Source organism: Ranitomeya imitator, chromosome 7, assembly GCF_032444005.1.
Source record: "Ranitomeya imitator isolate aRanImi1 chromosome 7, aRanImi1.pri, whole genome shotgun sequence".
Classification (NCBI taxonomy): domain Eukaryota; kingdom Metazoa; phylum Chordata; class Amphibia; order Anura; family Dendrobatidae; genus Ranitomeya; species Ranitomeya imitator.
Window position 1 is genome coordinate 203,846,659 of NC_091288.1, and position 26,139 is coordinate 203,872,797.

General features: G+C 41.0%; 1 protein-coding gene across 2 annotated transcripts in view; it reads left to right on the plus strand.

Moving 5' to 3' along the window:
- Positions 1 to 873: 873 nt before the first annotated feature.
- SRL (sarcalumenin) overlaps positions 874 to 26,139 on the plus strand; it is a 38,187-nt gene continuing 12,921 nt past the window's right edge. For both annotated transcript variants that reach the window (XM_069734471.1, XM_069734473.1), the window contains exon 1: positions 874 to 942. In XM_069734471.1, the coding sequence (XP_069590572.1) occupies positions 882 to 942 (61 nt within the window). In that variant the 5' untranslated portion in view covers positions 874 to 881. The remainder of the gene's footprint in view (positions 943 to 26,139) is intronic.

Here is a 26,139-nt window from a genome sequence, read left to right on the forward strand (position 1 = left end):
ACTCTGTACTTAGGAAAAACAGGACATTAGACCCCCATTCTGGTGATCGTGAGGTTCCAAGATGGTTCACCCTCACTAATCTAACAATTATTCTTTTTCCAGTACATATTTTATAATTTTGTACCCCCTTAAAGGAGGATCTGTCACAAATTGAAAAGTGGCCAGATTTTGCACTTATTTTATTCCCGCCGATCCCCTAAGTAATCCATTTTTAGTTTTTTTCAAGTCTGTCATACGGTTCCAGAGATATGGGCCTTTTTATTTAGTGTCTTTTCAAGGGGGTGGGGCTCACAGTAGTCTCCGGGGGCGTGTCTTTAGGCTGCTCTGCATGCCACGCCCCTTTTGGAAAGACCATAAAAAATTTAGCTCTATATAAAAACGCCCGTATCTCTGGAACCGTATGGCGGATTTGAAAAGAACGAGAACCGGAATACTCAGGAGAGCGGCGGGAACAGAATAAAAGCAAAAACTGGACACTTTTGATCTAATGATAATTTCTCTTTAAGAGCCTTTACTTACAACATTGCAATGTGTGTGGCCCTAATGAGTTCATATTACAGACCTATAGGGCATTCTTCATGCCTTCATAGTATCTCTGTGAAGAATTACATCTTCCTTTCAAAGCAATGGCTCCGGTAATACGGCGTGTAGCGGAATCCATAAGAAAAAGAAAATTATCTAGGTATTTTTGCATGTCGGCTGCAGCTGAGTTAACGACGACGTGCACTTGCCCTAAATTCTTTTTTAGGGTCACAAATGGTCAGAACTGTTTGTCAATTGGTTGTGACCACCTGTGATCCAGCCTGCAGTGACGTGTGCGTCCAGTGCCAGCTACAGTATATATAGAGGAGCCAACCATCCCAGATTTCCTGGCTGATACCATGAGAGGACCAGGGTTATTCTGCTGCTGCCTTGCGGCCCTTCTCCTATTTGTGGGAGCAGGTAGGAACCCTCCTTACTTTTTCCTTCTATATAAATGGACCACGTTGCTTGTTACTGTATTTTTAGACTCCTGTGATTGATATTTTGCTGCTAAGTAGAACTATAAAACTTAGCTCAACTCTTAAAACATTAGGGCAGACTACAGGATTGCCTCTAAAATGCTACAGCATTTTTATTTTTATTTAATTTTTTTTCCCTACCAAAATAACTAAGAGAAAAACAGTGAGAAAATATTATATATATATATATATATATATATATATATATATATATATATATATTAATTATTAAATTATATTATTAAATAAATATACGGTATATTAGACCCTGTTTATTTTTTTCTGTTATGCATGGTTTACAACTATTTTTCAATTGCGTAAAAAATAGAATTTTAATTATATATAATTTGCTCTGCATTATTATTATTAATAATAATAATAATAATAATAATATTAGCTTTGAACTTTAACCTAGTGCCTTAACTTCTCAATATTGTTTTTCACATGACGTTTGACATTTAATCAATGACCTTAACATTTCTGATCAAATGGGATTTTGTAAAAAAAAAAAAAGTGAGGGACATTTTTTGCATTTTTTTTTTGCATGACATTATTTCAATACATATTACTAAAGGGGGGATGCTTTTAAAATGTAAAAAAAAAATGTTTGTAACCCTTTACTGTTTGGCTCCACAATCCCATCGCTTGCATATATGTGTGTAGTGCACTGAGTGACTGATATCAGAGGGTGCACCTAGTGTTGGAGTTTCCAAATAAGACGACTTTTACCCCCCAAAATACAACAAAATACTGGATTTTCCCTACAGGTTGGAATCCCAAATACCGTGTTGGGAAGTAGACGCCGTCCGTCCTGCATTTCTCATTGTTTCTCAACCCATGTTTGGCTTTGGATAAAAAAATAAAATAAACTGCACAAAAAACTTTCTCAAGGGTTGCAAGTGTGATGCCCAAAATTTTACTTTTCAATTTTTTTGGGTTAATTGTTCAATTTATGATCCGAAATTTTGGAAAACTGTCTAAACCGCGCGGTATAACATGCTGCAAACTGATGAACAGCTGATAGCCGAGGGAACATGAGGAGTCCCCGGGGGTCCGAAGTGGCAGCTGGTCTTAAGGGAGTGACAGGAGACATAAAGAGTAAAGAGATGACAGCGGGGAAGGGGGAGAATATGGGAAGCTGCTTGTACTTTTTTTGGTACAAGGAAGGTTAACAATGAAGGTGTCTGTCAGCTTCTTTGCATAAATGGTAAAGGGGGACGATCTGGCGGTGAGTGGGCGCTCGACAGCACACTTTGTTCGACTTAATGATATGATGACTTTACTTTTGTGCTTTCGATATTTTGATGCTGTTGTTGGATCCTAATTATTATATTTTGTACTTAATGCAGTTTCCGAGATATGAAGTTACCCTTAAAAGCCCCCCATGCACATCATTAGCTTAAAGTGAGTCCCAATTTTGGTGAAACTGGACAACTACATCTTCTCCTATCCTACGGACTGATCACTGGGAGTACCACCGATCCCAAGAATGGGTCCCTGAATGTGGAGAACCACACTCTGCAGTGTCCCATCTTGGATAAAGTAGAGCGGTACATGCTCACCCCATTACCTATGGGAAATAGTGGAGTGCAGCACTTGCCGATTTCCAGCAGTCCCATAGACAATAGATGGACGGAGGTCAAACACTCACAACTCTGCTCCATCAAATCTCTTCCCGGCTCGGTTATCAGGATCCACCTGCTCTATGGATAGGGGTATTAATTAAGACGTAGTCAAGAAATATTCTAATAGGTCATAGAGCCAGGGGAGAAATTGACATTGGTGAAGCTCGAGCATCTTGGTCCAACACTGATATCCCAAAAGAATGGACTCTATAGAGTAACTCAAGCCCATAGCTGAGTGCAGCACTTGCCGATTTCCAGCAGTCCCATAGACAATAGATAGACTGAGGTCAAACATGCACAACTCTGCTCCATCATAGCTCTTCTGGGCTCGATTATCAGGATCCACCAGCCCCATGGATCTGGGTATTAAATAAAGAGGGAGTTGAGATATATTCTAATAGGTCATAGATCCAGGTGAGAAATTGACATTGGTGAAACTCGAGCATCTTGGTCCAACACTGATATCCCAAAAGAATGGACTCTATAGAGTAACTGAAGCCCATAGTGGAGTGCAGCACTTGATAATTTCCAGCAGTCCCATAGACAATAGATGGAGCGCAGGTCAAACACTCACAACTCTGCTCCATCATAGCTCTTCTGGGCTCAATTATCAGGATCCACCAGCCCCATGGATCTGGGTATTAAATAAAGAGGGAGTTGAGATATATTCTAATAGGTCATAGATCCAGGTGAGAAATTGACATTGGTGAAACTCGAGCATCTTGGTCCAACACTGATATCCCAATTAATGGACTCTATAGAGTAACTGAAGCCCATAGTGGAGTGCAGCACTTGATAATTTCCAGCAGTCCCATAGACAATAGATGGAGCGGCGGTCAAACATGCACAACTCTGCTCCATCATAGCTCTTCTGGGCTCAATTATCAGGATCCACCAGCCCCATGGATCTGGGTATTAAATAAAGAGGGAGTTGAGATATATTCTAATAGGTCATAGATCCAGGTGAGAAATTGACATTGGTGAAACTCGATATCCCAAAAGAAAGAACTCTGTAGAGTAATGGAAGCCCCTTTGCACGGCACAGAGACTTCCATTGCCGGAAAGTCAGAACAGGGCCATTCAAATCAACGATGGTGTGCGATGAATATTGCGTCAGATTTCATGTGATAGATATCTCCGAGCCATGCCAAAGGGCTTAGAAAAATTCTGTGAATCAATGGTCGTTCCAAAGTTCCCAGACCCTAAACGCCACCAGCGTATTGTATACTGCTCGATGCGCGTCACTGTGATCTGACGGATCATCATAGTGTATTTGCCGCCATGTGCACAGGCCTGAAGTTACGTCATCACCTGCCGGCGGCTTGACTCCTATACTGTGAAATGTCTTTATGGTGCTGGACATGTAGGCCATAGTAGGTAGGACGGCAGGGAGTTGTCAGCACTGAGCCGCTGTGTGATATCATGTACTCGCCGCTCTTGGCAGTGCCAGCAGCTGGCATACTGTACATAGCCCTGATGCAATTTTTGTGGAATCACTGGAGGCTCCGGATTTGGAGCGGCACGCTACTATTAAAGGACAGACACGGACACAGACATGATTTTATGACTAATCATTTAGGCTTAATTGGTGGCGGTCTAGGACCAAAATAAAGGGGTCCTGGAAGTAGGTGGTGGATGTTGGGGGTTGTAGTGTCCTAGATATAGGGTATAACAGGATTGCATTATAGTCAGGGTGAGTGGGTGAATAATTTGGGGGTTGTAGTGCTTCATATATAGGACATATTAGAATTGTATTTTTATAAAGTGGTCGAGTCATGCTGGGGATTGTAGTGTTCTGTGTACAGAGGATTATAGAACAGTGGTTGGGTTATGTTGGGGGTTGTAGTGTTCTATGTATAGAGGATAATAGTACAGTGGTTGGGTTATGTTGGGGGTTGTAGTGTTCTGTGTATAGAGGATAATAGTACAGTGGTTGGGTTATGTTGGGGGTTGTAGTGTTCTGTGTATAGAGGATGATAGAACAGTGCTTAGGTTATGTTGGGGGTTGTAGTCTTCTATACTGTATGTAGCATATAATAGATCATTGGTTGGGTTATGTTGGGGGTTGTAGTGTTCTGTCTATAGAGAATAATAGTACAGTGCTTGGGGTATGTTGGGGGCTGTAGTCTTCTATACCGTATATAGAGTATAATAGAACAGTTGTTGGGTTATGTTGGGGGTTGTAGTGTCCTGTGTATAGAGGATAATAGTACAGTGGTTGGGTTATGTTGGGGGCTGTAGTCTTCTATATTGTATATAGCGTATAATAGTACAGTGGTTGGGTTATGTTGGGGGTTGCAGTCTTCTATACTGTATATAGCATATAATAGAACAGTGGTTGGGTCATGTTGGGGGTTGTAGTGTTCTGTGTATAGAGGATAATAGTACAGTGGTTGGGTTATGTTGGGGGTTGTAGTGTTCTGTGTATAGAGGATAATAGTACAGTGGTTGGGTTATGTTGGGGGTTGTAGTGTTCTGTGTATAGAGGATAATAGTACAGTGGTTGGGTTATGTTGGGGGTTGTAGTCTTCTATGTATAGAGGATAATAGATCATTGGTTGAGATATGTTGGGTGTTGTAGTCTTCTATGTATAGAGTATAATAGATCATTAGTTGGGCTATGATGGGGGTTGTAGTGTTCTGTGTATAGAGGATGATAGAACAGTGGTTGGGGTATGTTGGGGGTTGTAGTGTTCTGTGTATAGAGAATAATAGTACAGCGGTTGGGTTATGTTGGGGGTTGTAGTGTTCTGTGTATAGAGGATAATAGTACAGTGGTTGGGTTATGTTGGGGGTTGTAGTCTTCTATACTGTATATAGCATATAATAGAACAGTGGTCAGGTCATGTTGGGGGTTGCAGTCTTCTATACTGTATATAGCATATAATAGAACAGTGGTTGGGTCATGTTGGGGGTTGTAGTGTTCTGTGTATAGAGGATAACAGTACAGCGGTTGGGTTATGTTGGGTGTTGTAGTCTTCTATGTATACAGGATAATAGATCATTGGTTGAGATATGTTGGGTGTTGTAGTCTTCTATGTATAGAGTATAATAGATCATTAGTTGGGCTATGATGGGGGTTGTAGTGTTCTGTGTATAGAGGATAATAGTACAGTGGTTGGGTTATGTTGGGGGTTGTAGTGTTCTGTGTATAGAGGATAATAGTACAGTGGTTGGGGTATGTTGGGGGCTGTAGTCTTCTATATTGTATATAGCGTATAATAGTACAGTGGTTGGGTCATGTTGGGGGTTGTAGTGTTCTGTGTATAGAGGATAATAGTACAGTGGTTGGGTTATGTTGGGGGTTGTAGTGTTCTGTGTATAGAGAATAATAGTACAGCGGTTGGGTTATGTTGGGAGTTGTAGTCTTCTATGTATAGAGGATAATAGATCATTGGTTGAGATATGTTGGGTGTTGTAGTCTTCTATGTATAGAGTATAATAGATCATTAGTTGGGCTATGATGGGGGTTGTAGTGTTCTGTGTATAGAGGATGATAGAACAGTGGTTGGGTTATGTTGGGGGTTGTAGTGTTCTGTGTATAGAGGATAATAGTACAGTGGTTGGGTTATGTTGGGGGTTGTAGTGTTCTGTGTATAGAGGACAATAGAACAGTGGTTGGGTTATGTTGGGGGTTGTAGTGTTCTGTGTATAGAGGATAATAGCACAGTGGTTGGGTTATGTTGGGGGTTGTAGTGTTCTGTGTATAGAGGATAATAGTATAGTGGTTGGGTTATGTTGGGGGTTGTAGTGTTCTGTGTATAGAGGATAATAGTACAGTGGTTGGGTTATGTTGGGGGTTGTAGTGTTCTGTGTATAGAGGATAATAGAACAGTGGTTGGGTTATGTTGGGGGTTGTAGTGTTCTGTGTATAGAGGATAACAGTACAGCGGTTGGGTTATGTTGGGTGTTGTAGTCTTCTATGTATAGAGGATAATAGATCATTGGTTGAGATATGTTGGGTGTTGTAGTCTTCTATGTATAGAGTATAATAGATCATTAGTTGGGCTATGATGGGGGTTGTAGTGTTCTGTGTATAGAGGATGATAGAACAGTGGTTGGGGTATGTTGGGGGTTGTAGTGTTCTGTGTATAGAGAATAATAGTACAGCGGTTGGGTTATGTTGGGGGTTGTAGTGTTCTGTGTATAGAGGATAATAGTACAGTGGTTGGGTTATGTTGGGGGTTGTAGTCTTCTATACTGTATATAGCATATAATAGAACAGTGGTCAGGTCATGTTGGGGGTTGCAGTCTTCTATACTGTATATAGCATATAATAGAACAGTGGTTGGGTCATGTTGGGGGTTGTAGTGTTCTGTGTCTAGAGGATAACAGTACAGCGGTTGGGTTATGTTGGGTGTTGTAGTCTTCTATGTATACAGGATAATAGATCATTGGTTGAGATATGTTGGGTGTTGTAGTCTTCTATGTATAGAGTATAATAGATCATTAGTTGGGCTATGATGGGGGTTGTAGTGTTCTGTGTATAGAGGATAATAGTACAGTGGTTGGGGTATGTTGGGGGCTGTAGTCTTCTATATTGTATATAGCGTATAATAGTACAGTGGTTGGGTTATGTTGGGGGTTGTAGTCTTCTATACTGTATATAGCATATAATAGAACAGTGGTCAGGTCATGTTGGGGGTTGCAGTCTTCTATACTGTATATAGCATATAATAGAACAGTGGTTGGGTCATGTTGGGGGTTGTAGTGTTCTGTGTCTAGAGGATAACAGTACAGCGGTTGGGTTATGTTGGGTGTTGTAGTCTTCTATGTATACAGGATAATAGATCATTGGTTGAGATATGTTGGGTGTTGTAGTCTTCTATGTATAGAGTATAATAGATCATTAGTTGGGCTATGATGGGGGTTGTAGTGTTCTGTGTATAGAGGATAATAGTACAGTGGTTGGGGTATGTTGGGGGCTGTAGTCTTCTATATTGTATATAGCGTATAATAGTACAGTGGTTGGGTTATGTTGGGGGTTGCAGTCTTCTATACTGTATATAGCATATAATAGAACAGTGGTTGGGTCATGTTGGGGGTTGTAGTGTTCTGTGTATAGAGGATAATAGTACAGTGGTTGGGTTATGTTGGGGGTTGTAGTGTTCTGTGTATAGAGGATAATAGTACAGTGGTTGGGTTATGTTGGGGGTTGTAGTGTTCTGTGTATAGAGGATAATAGTACAGTGGTTGGGTTATGTTGGGGGTTGTAGTGTTCTGTGTATAGAGAATAATAGTACAGCGGTTGGGTTATGTTGGTGGTTGTAGTGTTCTGTGTATAGAGAATAATAGTACAGTGGTTGGGTTATGTTGGGAGTTGTAGTCTTCTATGTATAGAGGATAATAGATCATTGGTTGAGATATGTTGGGTGTTGTAGTCTTCTATGTATAGAGTATAATAGATCATTAGTTGGGCTATGATGGGGGTTGTAGTGTTCTGTGTATAGAGGATGATAGAACAGTGGTTGGGTTATGTTGGGGGTTGTAGTGTTCTGTGTATAGAGGACAATAGAACAGTGGTTGGGTTATGTTGGGGGTTGTAGTGTTCTGTGTATAGAGGATAATAGTACAGTGGTTGGGTTATGTTGGGGGTTGTAGTGTTCTGTGTATAGAGGATAATAGTACAGTGGTTGGGTTATGTTGGGGGTTGTAGTGTTCTGTGTATAGAGAATAATAGTACAGCGGTTGGGTTATGTTGGTGGTTGTAGTGTTCTGTGTATAGAGAATAATAGTACAGTGGTTGGGTTATGTTGGGAGTTGTAGTCTTCTATGTATAGAGGATAATAGATCATTGGTTGAGATATGTTGGGTGTTGTAGTCTTCTATGTATAGAGTATAATAGATCATTAGTTGGGCTATGATGGGGGTTGTAGTGTTCTGTGTATAGAGGATGATAGAACAGTGGTTGGGTTATGTTGGGGGTTGTAGTGTTCTGTGTATAGAGGACAATAGAACAGTGGTTGGGTTATGTTGGGGGTTGTAGTGTTCTGTGTATAGAGGATAATAGTACAGTGGTTGGGTTATGTTGGGGGTTGTAGTGTTCTGTGTATAGAGGATAATAGAACAGTGGTTGGGTTATGTTGGGGGTTGTAGTGTTCTGTGTATAGAGGATAACAGTACAGCGGTTGGGTTATGTTGGGTGTTGTAGTCTTCTATGTATAGAGGATAATAGATCATTGGTTGAGATATGTTGGGTGTTGTAGTCTTCTATGTATAGAGTATAATAGATCATTAGTTGGGCTATGATGGGGGTTGTAGTGTTCTGTGTATAGAGGATAATAGAACAGTGGTTGGGGTATGTTGGGGGTTGTAGTGCTCTGTGTATAGAGAATAATAGTACAGCGGTTGGGTTATGTTGGGGGTTGTAGTGTTCTGTGTATAGAGGATGATAGAACAGTGGTTGGGGTATGTTGGGGGTTGTAGTCTTCTATGTATAGAGTATAATAGATCATTAGTTGGGCTATGATGGGGGTTGTAGTGTTCTGTGTATAGAGGATAATAGTACAGTGGTTGGGTCATGTTGGGGGTTGTAGTGTTCTGTGTATAGAGGATAATAGAACAGTGGTTGGGTTATGTTGGGGGTTGTAGTGTTCTGTGTATAGAGGATGATAGAACAGTGGTAGGGTTATGTTGGGTGTTGTAGTCTTCTATGTATAGAGTATAATAGATCATTAGTTGGGCTATGATGGGGGTTGTAGTGTTCTGTGTATAGAGGATAATAGTACAGTGGTTGGGTCATGTTGGGGGTTGTAGTGTTCTGTGTATAGAGGATAATAGTACAGTGGTTGGGTTATGTTGGGGGTTGTAGTGTTCTGTGTATAGAGAATAATAGTACAGCGGTTGGGTTATGTTGGGAGTTGTAGTCTTCTATGTATAGAGGATAATAGATCATTGGTTGAGATATGTTGGGTGTTGTAGTCTTCTATGTATAGAGTATAATAGATCATTAGTTGGGCTATGATGGGGGTTGTAGTGTTCTGTGTATAGAGGATGATAGAACAGTGGTTGGGTTATGTTGGGGGTTGTAGTGTTCTGTGTATAGAGGATAATAGTACAGTGGTTGGGTTATGTTGGGGGTTGTAGTGTTCTGTGTATAGAGGACAATAGAACAGTGGTTGGGTTATGTTGGGGGTTGTAGTGTTCTGTGTATAGAGGATAATAGCACAGTGGTTGGGTTATGTTGGGGGTTGTAGTGTTCTGTGTATAGAGGATAATAGTATAGTGGTTGGGTTATGTTGGGGGTTGTAGTGTTCTGTGTATAGAGGATAATAGTACAGTGGTTGGGTTATGTTGGGGGTTGTAGTGTTCTGTGTATAGAGGATAATAGAACAGTGGTTGGGTTATGTTGGGGGTTGTAGTGTTCTGTGTATAGAGGATAACAGTACAGCGGTTGGGTTATGTTGGGTGTTGTAGTCTTCTATGTATAGAGGATAATAGATCATTGGTTGAGATATGTTGGGTGTTGTAGTCTTCTATGTATAGAGTATAATAGATCATTAGTTGGGCTATGATGGGGGTTGTAGTGTTCTGTGTATAGAGGATGATAGAACAGTGGTTGGGGTATGTTGGGGGTTGTAGTGTTCTGTGTATAGAGAATAATAGTACAGCGGTTGGGTTATGTTGGGGGTTGTAGTGTTCTGTGTATAGAGGATAATAGTACAGTGGTTGGGTTATGTTGGGGGTTGTAGTCTTCTATACTGTATATAGCATATAATAGAACAGTGGTCAGGTCATGTTGGGGGTTGCAGTCTTCTATACTGTATATAGCATATAATAGAACAGTGGTTGGGTCATGTTGGGGGTTGTAGTGTTCTGTGTCTAGAGGATAACAGTACAGCGGTTGGGTTATGTTGGGTGTTGTAGTCTTCTATGTATACAGGATAATAGATCATTGGTTGAGATATGTTGGGTGTTGTAGTCTTCTATGTATAGAGTATAATAGATCATTAGTTGGGCTATGATGGGGGTTGTAGTGTTCTGTGTATAGAGGATAATAGTACAGTGGTTGGGGTATGTTGGGGGCTGTAGTCTTCTATATTGTATATAGCGTATAATAGTACAGTGGTTGGGTTATGTTGGGGGTTGTAGTCTTCTATACTGTATATAGCATATAATAGAACAGTGGTCAGGTCATGTTGGGGGTTGCAGTCTTCTATACTGTATATAGCATATAATAGAACAGTGGTTGGGTCATGTTGGGGGTTGTAGTGTTCTGTGTCTAGAGGATAACAGTACAGCGGTTGGGTTATGTTGGGTGTTGTAGTCTTCTATGTATACAGGATAATAGATCATTGGTTGAGATATGTTGGGTGTTGTAGTCTTCTATGTATAGAGTATAATAGATCATTAGTTGGGCTATGATGGGGGTTGTAGTGTTCTGTGTATAGAGGATAATAGTACAGTGGTTGGGGTATGTTGGGGGCTGTAGTCTTCTATATTGTATATAGCGTATAATAGTACAGTGGTTGGGTTATGTTGGGGGTTGCAGTCTTCTATACTGTATATAGCATATAATAGAACAGTGGTTGGGTCATGTTGGGGGTTGTAGTGTTCTGTGTATAGAGGATAATAGTACAGTGGTTGGGTTATGTTGGGGGTTGTAGTGTTCTGTGTATAGAGGATAATAGTACAGTGGTTGGGTTATGTTGGGGGTTGTAGTGTTCTGTGTATAGAGGATAATAGTACAGTGGTTGGGTTATGTTGGGGGTTGTAGTGTTCTGTGTATAGAGAATAATAGTACAGCGGTTGGGTTATGTTGGTGGTTGTAGTGTTCTGTGTATAGAGAATAATAGTACAGTGGTTGGGTTATGTTGGGAGTTGTAGTCTTCTATGTATAGAGGATAATAGATCATTGGTTGAGATATGTTGGGTGTTGTAGTCTTCTATGTATAGAGTATAATAGATCATTAGTTGGGCTATGATGGGGGTTGTAGTGTTCTGTGTATAGAGGATGATAGAACAGTGGTTGGGTTATGTTGGGGGTTGTAGTGTTCTGTGTATAGAGGACAATAGAACAGTGGTTGGGTTATGTTGGGGGTTGTAGTGTTCTGTGTATAGAGGATAATAGTACAGTGGTTGGGTTATGTTGGGGGTTGTAGTGTTCTGTGTATAGAGGATAATAGTACAGTGGTTGGGTTATGTTGGGGGTTGTAGTGTTCTGTGTATAGAGAATAATAGTACAGCGGTTGGGTTATGTTGGTGGTTGTAGTGTTCTGTGTATAGAGAATAATAGTACAGTGGTTGGGTTATGTTGGGAGTTGTAGTCTTCTATGTATAGAGGATAATAGATCATTGGTTGAGATATGTTGGGTGTTGTAGTCTTCTATGTATAGAGTATAATAGATCATTAGTTGGGCTATGATGGGGGTTGTAGTGTTCTGTGTATAGAGGACAATAGAACAGTGGTTGGGTTATGTTGGGGGTTGTAGTGTTCTGTGTATAGAGGATAATAGTACAGTGGTTGGGTTATGTTGGGGGTTGTAGTGTTCTGTGTATAGAGGATAATAGTACAGTGGTTGGGTTATGTTGGGGGTTGTAGTGTTCTGTGTATAGAGGATAATAGAACAGTGGTTGGGTTATGTTGGGGGTTGTAGTGTTCTGTGTATAGAGGACAATAGAACAGTGGTTGGGTTATGTTGGGGGTTGTAGTGTTCTGTGTATAGAGGATAATAGTACAGTGGTTGGGTTATGTTGGGGGTTGTAGTGTTCTGTGTATAGAGGATAATAGAACAGTGGTTGGGTTATGTTGGGGGTTGTAGTGTTCTGTGTATAGAGGATAACAGTACAGCGGTTGGGTTATGTTGGGTGTTGTAGTCTTCTATGTATAGAGGATAATAGATCATTGGTTGAGATATGTTGGGTGTTGTAGTCTTCTATGTATAGAGTATAATAGATCATTAGTTGGGCTATGATGGGGGTTGTAGTGTTCTGTGTATAGAGGATAATAGAACAGTGGTTGGGGTATGTTGGGGGTTGTAGTGCTCTGTGTATAGAGAATAATAGTACAGCGGTTGGGTTATGTTGGGGGTTGTAGTGTTCTGTGTATAGAGGATGATAGAACAGTGGTTGGGGTATGTTGGGGGTTGTAGTGTTCTGTGTATAGAGGATAATAGAACAGTGGTTGGGGTATGTTGGGGGTTGTAGTGTTCTGTGTATAGAGAATAATAGTACAGCGGTTGGGTTATGTTGGGGGTTGTAGTGTTCTGTGTATAGAGGATGATAGAACAGTGGTTGGGTTATGTTGGGGGTTGTAGTGTTCTGTGTATAGAGAATAATAGTACAGCGGTTGGGTTATGTTGGTGGTTGTAGTGTTCTGTGTATAGAGAATAATAGTACAGTGGTTGGGTTATATTGGGAGTTGTAGTCTTCTATGTATAGAGGATAATAGATCATTGGTTGAGATATGTTGGGGGTTGTAGTGTTCTGTGTATAGAGTATAATAGATCATTAGTTGGGCTATGATGGGGGTTGTAGTGTTCTGTGTATAGAGGATGATAGAACAGTGGTTGGGTTATGTTGGGGGTTGTAGTGTTCTGTGTATAGAGAATAATAGTACAGCGGTTGGGTTATGTTGGGGGTTGTAGTGTTCTGTGTATAGAGGATGATAGAACAGTGGTTGGGGTATGTTGGGGGTTGTAGTGTTCTGTGTATAGAGGATGATACAACAGTGGTTGGGTTATGTTGGGGGTTGTAGTGTTCTGTGTATAGAGGATAATAGAACAGTGGTCAGGTCATGTTGGGGGTTGTAGTGTTCTGTGTATAGAGGATAATAGTACAGTGGTTGGGTTATGTTGGGGGTTGTAGTGTTCTGTGTATAGAGAATAATAGTACAGCGGTTGGGTTATGTTGGGGGTTGTAGTGTTCTGTGTATAGAGGATAATAGAACAGTGGTTGGGTATGTTGGGGGTTGTAGTGTTCTGTGTATAGAGAATAATAGTACAGCGGTTGGGTTATGTTGGGGGTTGTAGTGTTCTGTGTATAGAGGATAATAGAACAGTGGTCAGGTCATGTTGGGGGTTGCAGTGTTCTGTGTATAGAGAATAATAGTACAGCGGTTGGGTTATGTTGGGGGTTGTAGTGTTCTGTGTATAGAGAATAATAGTACAGTGGTTGGGTTATGTTGGGGGTTGTAGTGTTCTGTGTATAGAGGATAATAGTACAGTGGTTGGGTTATGTTGGGGGTTGTAGTGTTCTGTGTATAGAGAATAATAGTACAGTGGTCAGGTCATGTTGGGGGTTGCAGTCTTCTAGGTATGGAGGATGATACAACAGTGGTTGGGTTATGTTGAGGGTTGTAGTGTTCTGTGTATAGAGGATGATAGAACAGTGGTCAGGTCATGTTGGGGGTTGCAGTCTTCTAGGTATGGAGGATAGATGAATTGTAGTATAGTCACATTGGGAGCAGCACACACAGCCCCCCACGCCATCGCTGCCACCACAATGCCCGATATCCGCACCGGGGGAACACATTTGGGGAATGGTCTATACTTTATCATTTCTGGAGCTTTCCCGGGACGCCATCACACAGTGTGACTGTCACAGATCAGGGCCTGTAAAATGACATAAACATTCTGCGGTTCATTCTTCAGAAGAAGTCGCCGGCTGATGAGACCACCATGTGGGATCTAATTCCCAATCGTGCCGTGTGCAAAGTTTGAGGGGCTGGAATTACAGAAAGTGCGATAAAGTGTTTGGTGCCGACTGTCTGCAGTGTTATTGGGATTCCCTGTTGGGGCCATAAAAGCTCTGAGTGTCCAAACCATCTAGAATGTCCAGAAGTCTGCCAAAAACGTAAGTGTGCGGGGGAGGCACATACCTGAAGTGGAAACCTTAAAGTGAAATGTACACAGTGCATTACAGTCTGCACACCGTAGAGCGCCTCCTACAGGTCATCCTCTTCACATTCTTAAAGGGGTTGTCCCTTAAGAATCATTTATCACACTGTCAGCGAGAACCGGAGGCCCAAAGTCTCCCGTGTGAATAGAGCAGTAGTGAGCATGTGCGACCACCGTTCACATGGAAGGAAAATAGAGCAGTGGTCGCACATGCTCACTACCACTCTACTCACACAGGGGAATGTAGGACCCTTGATCTCGTAATTTGGTGGGGGTCTCAGCAGCTGGAGCACCAGTGATAATACATTTGCCAACTCTCCTGTGAATAGGTGATATATGCCAGCGGCATAGCTCGGGCAGGACACATTGGCAGTTGCCCTGGGCTTTAAATTCTTAGGGGCACAAAATGTAAAAAAAAAAAAAGTAGCAGCTACATCGCTACTGCCAAAGATCCGGTGCAGTGCACATGCCTCATACTTCTGGTCGAGTGCCCGGATCTCCTGGCAAGCACCACTTTACCTGCCGCGCCTGGTTCCCGCGGTGCAATGACTGTGCTTGGGAGAAGAGGACTTAGTTGCTCAGATTTGGTGTGTAAGACAAGTATAGTTTAGTAGTATTTTTTATAGGAGTTTTTTTTTGTGGGGGGTGACACAAAGGTGGCAATGTTTGGATGGGGTGACTCTGAGGGGCGTTATTATATTTTAAGGGGGCACCACAACTTTCTACAGGGGGTGATTAGTGGCATTTTTGGCTGTATAGGGGAACTCCAGGGGCATTATTACTGGATCTATTTCATTATAGCTTGTCAAACCCCATTGATTTATTACAGGATCCGACAAGATTTTCCTACATTCTCTGAACAGAACCCCCAATGGCTGTGTGAATAAAACAGCTACGACTATAATGTTCCCTGATCTTCATAAATCTCCTTAAAGGGATTTTTGCATTATTTTGGAATAATTTATACCTGTCCAAAAATAACAAGAATGTTGGTCCCTTATCAGGTAACACCAATGTATATGTTTCGTGTAAGGGACCGCTGTATACGTTTCGTGTAAGGGACCGCTGTATACGTTTTGTGTAAGGGACCACTGTATACGTTTTGTGTAAGGGACCACTGTATATGTTTTGTGTAAGGGACCACTGTATAGATTTTGTGTAAGGGACCACTGTATACGTTGTGTATGGGACCACTGTATACGTTTCGTGTAAGGGACCACTGTATACGTTTTGTGTAAGGGACCACTGTATACGTTTCGTGTAAGGGACCACTGCATACGTTTCGTGTAAGAGACCACTGTATACGTTTTGTGTAAGGGACCACTGTATACATTTCATGTAAGGGTCTGGACAAGATATGAGTAGAATCCAGGTGATAACACCGCAGGACCACATACAATAAGGCCGAGTTCACACGTTGCAAATCCGCAACAACTTACAATGCAATCCAAGTCAATGGGTCTTTCAAAATCCCATTTATATGTTGTATTAAAAAAAAAAATCTGCACAAAAATAAAATTATGGTTCAGATTTTCATTGCGAAATTCACCCCAGAAGACCTGGCGGAGACATGGCCGGTCCTAGATAAAACCATTTTTATAGTAGCCGCCGCCACATAGCAGACGTTGAGTCCTGAATGGCATTCCATGGCACAATAGTGGCGGGCACTAATCATAGGAGCGATGCTAAAGCCACATCTTCAGTTGTTGTGAGCTATTGGGACAGGTGTATTTTTTTACTGCCCCATAAAATGGTCACCATTATGGCCTTAGTGCCAGCGGAGCTATGGGGAACTCCCTTTACATCCCGGGCATCCCCAAGGGGAATGCCGTTAAACCACCATCTTTAATTTATTGCGTATTCTCCAACTTTTTTTTTTTTTACTACTTCTATTATTACATTTAGACCCCAAAATTTGCAAATCGGTTTCTTTGATTAAAAGGGGGTCCTATAAAAAAAAGTGGCCTCTTTATTAACCCTTTGTGTAAAGAGAAAGGACCAAAAGGGGGTTCCGAACATATGGGAAAGAATTGAACAAAGCACAGGGGAAGCCGGAGATGTTTCAATGGCTTCCCTCACGAGTAGGCTTGACTATACCCTTGTTCGTCCTTGGGTAAATTTAGGATACTATCCGTTCCCCCAGGCTCGGAGTGCGTAGCTAATGGTTCTAGTCAGCATGCTAAGTATGGAAACACTGCTGTAACTGGAAACCCACAGGCTCAGGACTGCCAGATCCCTATTCTCTGTTTCTAGCGTCTCTTCTGCCCTATACTGTCCCTGCATGGTAAACTTGTCTTTACCCCCCTCCCATTGCTCTGTCAAACTTGCCCGCAGCTGCTCGGCCCTTACACTGTCACACAGCACAGTTGCGGACGGTGGCTCGATCCTTTTACGGTTATATCTTACTCTTGGCCGTGGGTCCGCCAGCTGGAAACCAAATGGGGCTTTATCTGGATAGATGGACCATTGGACTTATCATTCATTCTGTCTTCATTTAGTATGCAATTTAGTACAGTGATCATCCGGGACTTTAAACAGAAAAAAAAAAAAAGAGTCTGCTATTTTTTTTGGCCGAAACAGCGCCACTTTTATCAGTGGGCTGTGCCTGGTATTGCACTTTAGTTTTAGTGCGTGGACAGACGTGGTATTCTTTCGAGAAAAAAAAGCAGATTTTTTTTTTCTAACACTAAAATCCTTTACTATTTATAATCTATTAATTATTATTATTATACATTTTTATTTTATTGCTCCCTGTTGTCGGCCATTTTCAGCTCAGGAAAAGCCATCCGAAGTGTTCTGTAATAGCACGATAGACTGGTAGGCCAGAAAAGTAACAGCCGCCACAATTACGATTTTATACCACGTATCACACACTCTGAGTGTTGCAGATTTTAGCTTTCAGCAGATTGATTCATCACTAAGAAATTGTGGGAGAATGAACAGCAACCAATATATTCTCCATCACATCATGGAGGATTAGAGGAGATATCTGACCACAAACCAGACAGAGGACATACAGTACAGTATTAACCAACTATAACAATTATCACAGCGCCATCTGCTGACTGTTCAACGAAGAGTCAAGCATAAGCCTGCAGCTGTTGTATCCTCCAATACTTGAAACCTCCAGATACATGGGCAAGGGTAATCCTATAAAGAGAGGACTATTTCAACATGACAGATACACTTTTGGCCTCCGTTGGATGAATGGAGACCTAAGAATACATTTGGCATATATCTGGGAGTCAAACAGTGTCCAAATGTGATGTTAACCGAGCCCTAGCCTAATCAAAGAGAACCCGGCTCATCCATGAGGCCCAAAATTCTCAATGAAAACAGTGTAATACTCAGTTTTGCCCTGCGGAGGCACTGTAGGGAGATTGAGCACTTGTGAATGGATGCCTTTCACCCCAATACAGCTGATTGAGAAATCCATAAAACCTTGCAATTAACTAATTGGTCTGGAACCCATCTAAAAATAAAGGTCATAAGTGTAAGGTCTCGAAAATATCATTGCTCTTAAGTTTTAGAACAAAATATTACGTTACAGGGACGTGGTCATATACCACCATCATGGGAAGATATTGGGATATTTTGACAGCCTAAATTGGTTTTAGGAGCCTAGGAATGGGACTTTCGATGTAGGGCTTTCTATGTAGGGCTTTTGTAAAGATCTTGATTTGTATAGATGTGTGCTATTACTTTCAATCACTTTCATGTTGCAAAACTACAACTCCCTGAATGTCCTGACAACTGTACCATATACTCTATTACAACCTACTTGCTTTCTAGGTAAAGCCTCTGGATGGGGTTGATTAATGGTCAATATGAATGACCTGAGCTCACATCCTCCTCACTACCACTACTACTGCAATTTGACCAGGGCCAGTGGGGTTATAAGAAACCCCTATCACATGGTATTGTTTTGGCAAGCCAGCCAAGAAGTGAGATTTCGTCATATTGATGACACGACGAATCTGGAAAATGGGTCAATGAAACCATTACATAAGATCTGATAAGCTGGAGATGATTGCTATTGGGAGGGTTTCTACATTTTGTTTGGCACTTTTGTTAAGTGTTGTACAGGATCGGCATGCGTTGATGTAGTCCTCTGATGATGTTCAGTGACCTATTGTGTTAATACCCTAGGTGTTAGTGGGAAATGGCATTAGGATAGTGAAGCTAGCCATTCACTTGGGATACTTGTCAGGTAGATTGATCCTTTGGAGTAAAACGGGGTGAATATTTGCGAGATATGAAAAAATATCAGTTTTTACTCTTTAGCTAGGAGTTCCATTAGAAACTTGAATCCTTGAATCCAGAATTTCAGTTCTTTTGTTCTAGAAAAATTAACAGTTAATTATTTTTTACCTAAAAAATCAGTGTTCCATTCTTCTGGGCATCAAGCATCAGTATTCCATTCTTCTAGCCCTCAAGCATCAATATTTTATTCTTCTAGGCCTGAAGTTTTAGTATTCTATTCTTCTAGGCCTCAAGCATAAACATTCCATTTGTTTTGCCCTCAATCATAAGTGTTATAGTCTACTAAGCCTAAAGTGTCAGTAGTCCATTCTCCTATGCATCAAGCATCAGTGTTTCATTCTTCTAGGCCTGAAGAATTACTATCCCAATCTTCTAGGCCTCAAGCATCGGTGTTTCATTCTTCTAGGCCTCAAAATCAGTGTTTCATTCTACTAGGCCTGAAGAATTATTATTCTATTCTTCTAGGTCGCAAGCATCAGTGTTCTATTCCTCTAGACATCAAGCATCAGTGTTTCATTCTTCTAGGCCTGAAGAATTACTATTCTATTCTTCTAGGCCTCAAGCATCAGTGTTTCATTCTTCTAGGCCTGATTAAATACTATTCCATTCTTCTAGGCCTCAAGCATCAGTGTTCTATTCCTCTAGACCTCAAACATGTGTTTTATTCCTCTAGTTCTCCAGCATCAATATTTCATTCTTCTAGGCCTCAAGCATCAGTGTTTCATTCTTCTAGGCCTAATGAATTACTATTCCATTCTTCTAGACCTCAAGCATCAGTGTTCTATTCCTCTAGAACTCAAACATGAGTGTTTTATTCCTCTAGTTCTCCAGCATCAATGTTTCATTCTTCTAGGCTTCAAGCATCAGTGTTTCATTCTGCTAGGCCTAATGAATTACTATTCCATTCTTCTAGGCCTCAAGCATCAGTGTTTCATTCTTCTAGGCCTGATTAAATACTATTCCATTCTTCTAGGCCTCAAGCATCAGTGTTCTATTCCTCTAGACCTCAAACATGTGTTTTATTCCTCTAGTTCTCCAGCATCAATGTTTCATTCTTCTAGGCCTCAAGCATCAGTGTTTCATTCTTCTATGCCTCAAGCATCAGTGTTTCATTCTTCTAGGCCTAATGAATTACTATTCCATTCTTCTAGGCCTCAAACATCAATGTTTCATTCTTCTAAGCCTGATGAACTACTATTCCATTCTTCTAGGCCTCAAGCACCAATGTTTCATTCTTCTAGGCCTGATGAAATACTATTCCATTCCTCTAGGCCTCAATCATCAGTGTTCTATTAATCTAGACCTCAAACATGAGTGTTTTATTCCTCTAGTTCTCCAGCATCAATGTTTCATTCTTCTAGGCCTCAAGCATCAGTGTTTCATTCTTCTAGGCCTGATGAATTACTATTCCATTCTTCTAGACCTCAAGCATCAGTATGTTATTCCTCTAGGTCTCCAATATCAATATTTCATTCTTCTGGGCCTCCAGCATCAGTGTTCCATTGTTCTAGGCTTCAACAATCATTGATAAAGTTTATTGAATGTTTTGAAATTAAAGTTTTCCAGGTTTGATGAATTCTTACAAAAAAATTAAATACACTCAAAATTGCCAGTACAGCTCCACCTTTAATTGCCCAGAAAAGATGTGTAATGTTGGACTATTAAAATAACTGTGGAAAAAATGTAAAACTTTTTTTTTACAACATGCACACTTTGTGAGGTAGACCGTTGCATTTTGCATATAAATTTCTGAAATGTTAAGGGAAAAAAATGTTTGAAAAAAGAAGCAAAGCAGAAAATATATTTCTTATAGCTTGTCTATGTCACAAGTCAGGAAGCACACTTTCTTATGCAAACTAACCTTGGTTTCAGTACTTTTAATAAATAGGAATATTAAGACTGAGTGTAATATTTCTTTACTCATCAGTTTCTGGACATAAAGCATTAGCATTCCTTTCATTTTTTAGGTCTCACATAATAGTGCTCCATTCTTTTAGACCTCAAGTACAGTATGTGTTTCATTCTTCTAGGTCTCAAGAATCATTTTTATTCTTCTAGGTCTCAATTACCAGTGTACCATTTTTCTAGGCATCCAGCATCAGTGCTCCATTCTTCTAGACATCAAGCATTAGTGTTCCATTCTTCTAGGTCTCAAGTATCAGTGTACCTTTCTTCTAGACATCCAGCATTAGTTATCTGTTCTTCTAGATCTCAAATATCAGTGTTCCATCCTTGTAGACCTCAAGCATTAGTATTCCATTATCCTACACATGAAGTATCAGTGTACCATTCTTATAGCGCTCAAGCATCAGCGTTTCATCGTTCTAGACATCCATCATCAGCGTTCCATTCTTTTAGGCCTCAAGTATCAATGCTCTATTCTTCTAGACATCAGTGTTGCAACGCTTTAGGAACCTTGATGTTCCATGGAGCTCTGGTGGTTGTGGTCTTCAACAATGAAACATTGTTGACTGGGGTCTAGATCAATGGAGCACTGCTGGTTGTAGTTCCATGGTGCACTGCTGGTTGTTGTGTTGAACAATTAAACATTGTTGACTGGGGTCTAGATTAATGGAACATTTAAGGGTGGTGCCCTGTTTCGTTTTTCTGAACTCTAGTCTACAATGTTTAGTTGCTCAAGACACCAAGTAGCAGTGTTCAATCTCTGTAAGACCCTTAGTATAAATGTGCCATTAATCTTGACCATTAGGCCTCTATTTTCCATGGTTCTAGACCCCACACTAGTTTTAGACCAGAACATTAGTGCTACATTGCGGTAAGTCTCAGATTAAGTCTTAGTCTAAGACTGAGGACTTGAAACAGTGATGTGATATTGCTCTAGAACAGGGGTTCCCAACCCTTAGCTTGGGAGCCACATGTGGCTCGCGGTCCCATGAATTATGGCTCGCAGCTGTCTGCCAGCTTGGTGCATTAGCTCCAGATTTAGTAAACCGGTATGAAGAGCACATCTGAAAATGGTGAACTTTGTGAGTAGCCCTGCACAGAAGAGCGGATCTGGGTACACATCTACAGGTCTTGGGGGTTTAGAGATAATTCTGGTATGGAACGCTGGAGACAGAATGATACTACCGGTCAGAGAAGGCGCTTTAAGTTGGATGTGACTGTGTTGGGAGTGCGTGATGGGAGAATGCTGAATTTGGTGGGGTGTGGTGGAAACCCCTGGATCTTGGTATACTGCTTCGGGGTGATTTGTGTGGAAAAGCTTTGGTTATCATTATACTCATAATGGGGGCTTTTTTTTGCCACTACTGTGTGGGGGACAGGAGCTGGATGTGGCTGGATGTGGCTCGCGACCCTCTTGCAGAGCTGAATGTGGCTCTCAAGGTCGGAAAGGTTGAGGACCACTGCTCTAGAACCTCAAACATCAATGTTCTACTTCTCTACAAAGAATTGGTTTTGACCACATGAGTTTGGGGTATTTATACTGTCCCTTTCATGCCAGGACTAATGTACTTCGCGTCTGGCCGCTGTTGTCTATGACTTCATATGGGATGGGTTTACACCGAGGCTGCAGGAGTGGGGAAATCTCCGTTATGAATATCAGCATCTGTTTTACGAAGTAATTTTGAAACCTGATATGATGAATATCCCTGAGAAAAGACAGGGGATCACAGTCCGGCATTTCTTGGTCTTGTTCAAGAAAGGGAATTCCCTTGTGTCTGAAGATGGTTCTTGCACTCATCTACTGGTGTGTTGGGGAAACCCAGTGGGCTCATGTTCATTACATCCCTAAATACACTCGCTGATGGCTGCTTTACTCCATTTTCCAGTAGGCCGGTTCTTTACCCCTTCACGCTGTGGCCATTTTTCCGTTTTTTTTGTTTGTTTGTTTTTTTCATTTTTTCCCCGCCTTCTTCCAAGAACAATAACTTTTTATTGTTCTGTCAATATAGCAGTATGAGGGTTTGGTTTTTTTTTTGTTGGTAAAAGTTTTGCTTTTTAAATGACACAATTCATTTTCTCTTATGATGCAATGGAAAGCAGGAAAAAAAATCCAACTGCGTTAAAATTGCAAAAAATAATGCAATTCTGCAATAGTTTTTTTTATTTTTTTATTTACCATGTTCACTATTTGGTAAAAGTGACTGGCGAATATAATTCCGCAGGACATTATGAGTTCGCAGATTCCAAGCATGTATAGTTTTCTTAATATTTAGGTGGTTAAAAAAATTCAGAAATTTGTAAAAAAAAATAAAAATAAAAAAATTAGCTTGTCGTCATTTTCCGAGACCGGTAACGTTTTCATTTTTTCATTTTTCCATTTTTCGGGCTATCGGGTTGGGTGATGGCTTATTTTTTATGCCCCGAGTTGACATTTTTACTGAAACCATTTTGGGGTAGATACAATGTTTTCATCGCCTCTTATTGCAATGTTGCGGCAGTAAAAAAAACAAAAAACTCATTCTGTAGATTCAATTTTTTTCTCCTTACTCCGCTTACAGATCGGATTAATTTATTTTATATTTTGATAGATCGCACTTTTACAAATGCAGAAATATTAAATGTGTACTTTTTTTAATTGTTTTATTTCCAATGAGCCAATAGGGAGGTGATTGGAACTTTCGTGATTTTTTTTTTTTTTTTCGTATTTTTAAGAACTATTTTTTTCTCACTTTTTACTGTATTTCTTAGTCCCTTTAGGGGACGTGAAGATGCGATCATCCGATCGCTTGTGCTATAAACATAGCAGGACTTCAGCATTGCTATGTATATCAGAAATCATGGTTTACTATGGACAAGCCCTTTAATAAAAGCATATTTGCCAACTCTTCCAGGATATCTGGGAAGTTCCTGGAAAAAAGGAGACACCTCCTAGATTCCTGGAAGAGTCGGAAAATCTACCGTACATGGCCGGATAGTCCGAAAACCAGCAATTTTGCAAAGGTTTCTTGTGGCCCTGCATTCGTTTGCACATAATGAGGGATGTAGAATGGAGGTGATAGGAAACAGGCGAGGAAGGGTAACGTAAAAATTTTCGTGTGACGCAAAACATTTACGTAAATGGAGTCTGCAAAAGTTGGCAAGTATTTAATAAAGAGTGAAGTGTTGGTTATGCTAATTGGTCACAAAGGTTTTTTTTTTGTGCAATCTTAAAGTAGGAAATTCCAAAATGCAAAAGACGACCATTAAAGGGGTTTTCCGTGACTTTAATATTCAGCACCCCCAATGATCATCTGATTGGAGGTGCAGCACAGCGCCATACATTGTGTAGTGGCCGTACGTGGTACTGCAGGCTTTCCCTCAATTCAATAGTAGGGGGTAAGGGCCACTACACAATGTGTGAACCTTCTGATCGCTGGAGCTACCACTAACCACTAATACTGATATTAGAATATTAAAGTCCTGTAAAAACCCCTTTAAGTCTATATTTTGTAGGTGGCGTGCCTGGCTCCTGGTAGTCTGGCTTATGTATAATGATTTGCTGAGTTAATCCAAAAGGGGAAAACTATGTTGAGAAATGCTAAGCAAGAACTGCGGTGAACTCAAAGCACCCAAGGTAACCCTACTCCACTTTGGTCTTACCCTGTGTTAGAAGTCTTACCCTCTAGATACCATGGCCCCAACCTTTCTTGTCTAAAGCTGGGAGCTGTCATCACATCCATGAATACCCAGGACATGAGAACATTGTGTTTGTTTCCCCTCCATGTCCCTCACCATGGTCTTCGGACAGTTATCTACACCTATACTGGATAATAATGCAGGTCTTCTGCAGAGGAGTGTCCTGACCACACCCTGGGGTGGAGATAAGGTGGACAACCTCCCTACCGCTCTTTGGTTGTCCACAAAAACCCAGCCCTTAAAATGGCCAATTAACCCTTCTCAACACACAGTGTGCAGAAGCAAACTTCTGGGTTTCAAATCACTGAAGCTAATAGCCTCAGTGAAACATATCTTCCCTCCAGCACTTTGCCAATGACTTTTTCACAATGTTCACAGGACAGAGTCTTAGTCCTATTCACTACAATTAGGCTGAGCTGCAACACTAGGCCCAGATGCCTGACTAGACAAGTCACTGTGCTTAGGTATTAAAATGGATGTTGATTGCGATCCCTTCTTTTTGCAGTTCTGGGAACCCCACCAATCAAACATTGATGGCCTAGTCTAAGTATTTATTGAGGACGTTATTTGCCATAACTATGTGATTTTTTTTTAACCCGGTGTAAATGTCACTATTTTCCTGAATCCAGCGTTGTTTTTCTTGTGTTCCTGCGCCTTTCCGTTTCTGAGATATGGCCCTCTCTTTCCTGTATATAAATCTAGCTTTGTTTTCCAAGTGGGCGTGGTCCTAAACTCTCCTCTGGGTGTATCTTGTAGAGGGCACGCCCAGTTGGCTAAAAAGGCTTGATTTATATACAGCGAAGAAAAGGCTGTATCTCAGGAACGGAGAGGCGCAGGAAGAAAAGAAAAACAACGCCGGATTCAGGAGAAAAGTGGCATGTACACCAACTTTTAAGCTTTTCATTTTTCCCTTTAAAAACTTTGTCCATAAAGATTGAAACAATCTCTTTAATACACTCTTTGTATTCATTTATTCCCCGAGTGGAAATTTTACCCATCTTGACAATAAAGATCATAGTAAATGGACTGAAATAGGAAATAATATTCTAATTCATCCCACTCTTGGTAGCTTGAAATAAAAATGGCGTATTGTACAGTGAGATTTTACATTGCTGTAATCTTTAAGTTATTTTTGCCCATTGTATAACCGTTAAAGTTTTTTTTATTTTTTTTGTAACCCACCCTGAATATATACGCCCAGGCAGAGTCTGCAGAAAGGATGAACTGACACAGACCGGGATGGCTAAGTATTTAAATGGACATGACCCCTTGTCATTTTTAGGTTTGTGTCACCGGAGTCACAGCGGCTACTGTATGTGATCATGCAAGCTGTTAAGGATATTAGGAGGATGTACGACGTCCCGATCTGCGCTCCATCAGGATGTCAATCTCACAAGGGCAATTTGTCCGGAGGAGCGAGGACAATTATATCCATCTGCCTGTGCCCTTTTCCCTCCTCTTGGCTGAGTATTTGAGATATGTCACTTACGCTGCGTCAGCTTCGACCTAAGACACATACTTTTCCCACAACCTTCTTGGGCTTGGAGGCCAAGTATCAATGACACAAGAGGTCTCCTACTGGTAGCGCAGAGCTTTAGTGACCCTATCGAGGATTATCTCGCGGGGATCTATCAGCAGAACAGTTAACCCCTTGGCTCTAAAAGACAAGGACTCCCCACCCCCATAACCATTAGAGAAAAGTCATCCAAATCCACCAATCATCTAATGTGTAAGGGGGTCTCCCGACGCTCCACGGACAGATTAAGCTGGGGGAAAGTACAATTTCAAAATTTCTATTGCTCTCCCAGGACGTAACTCACTGTCAAAGGTTTC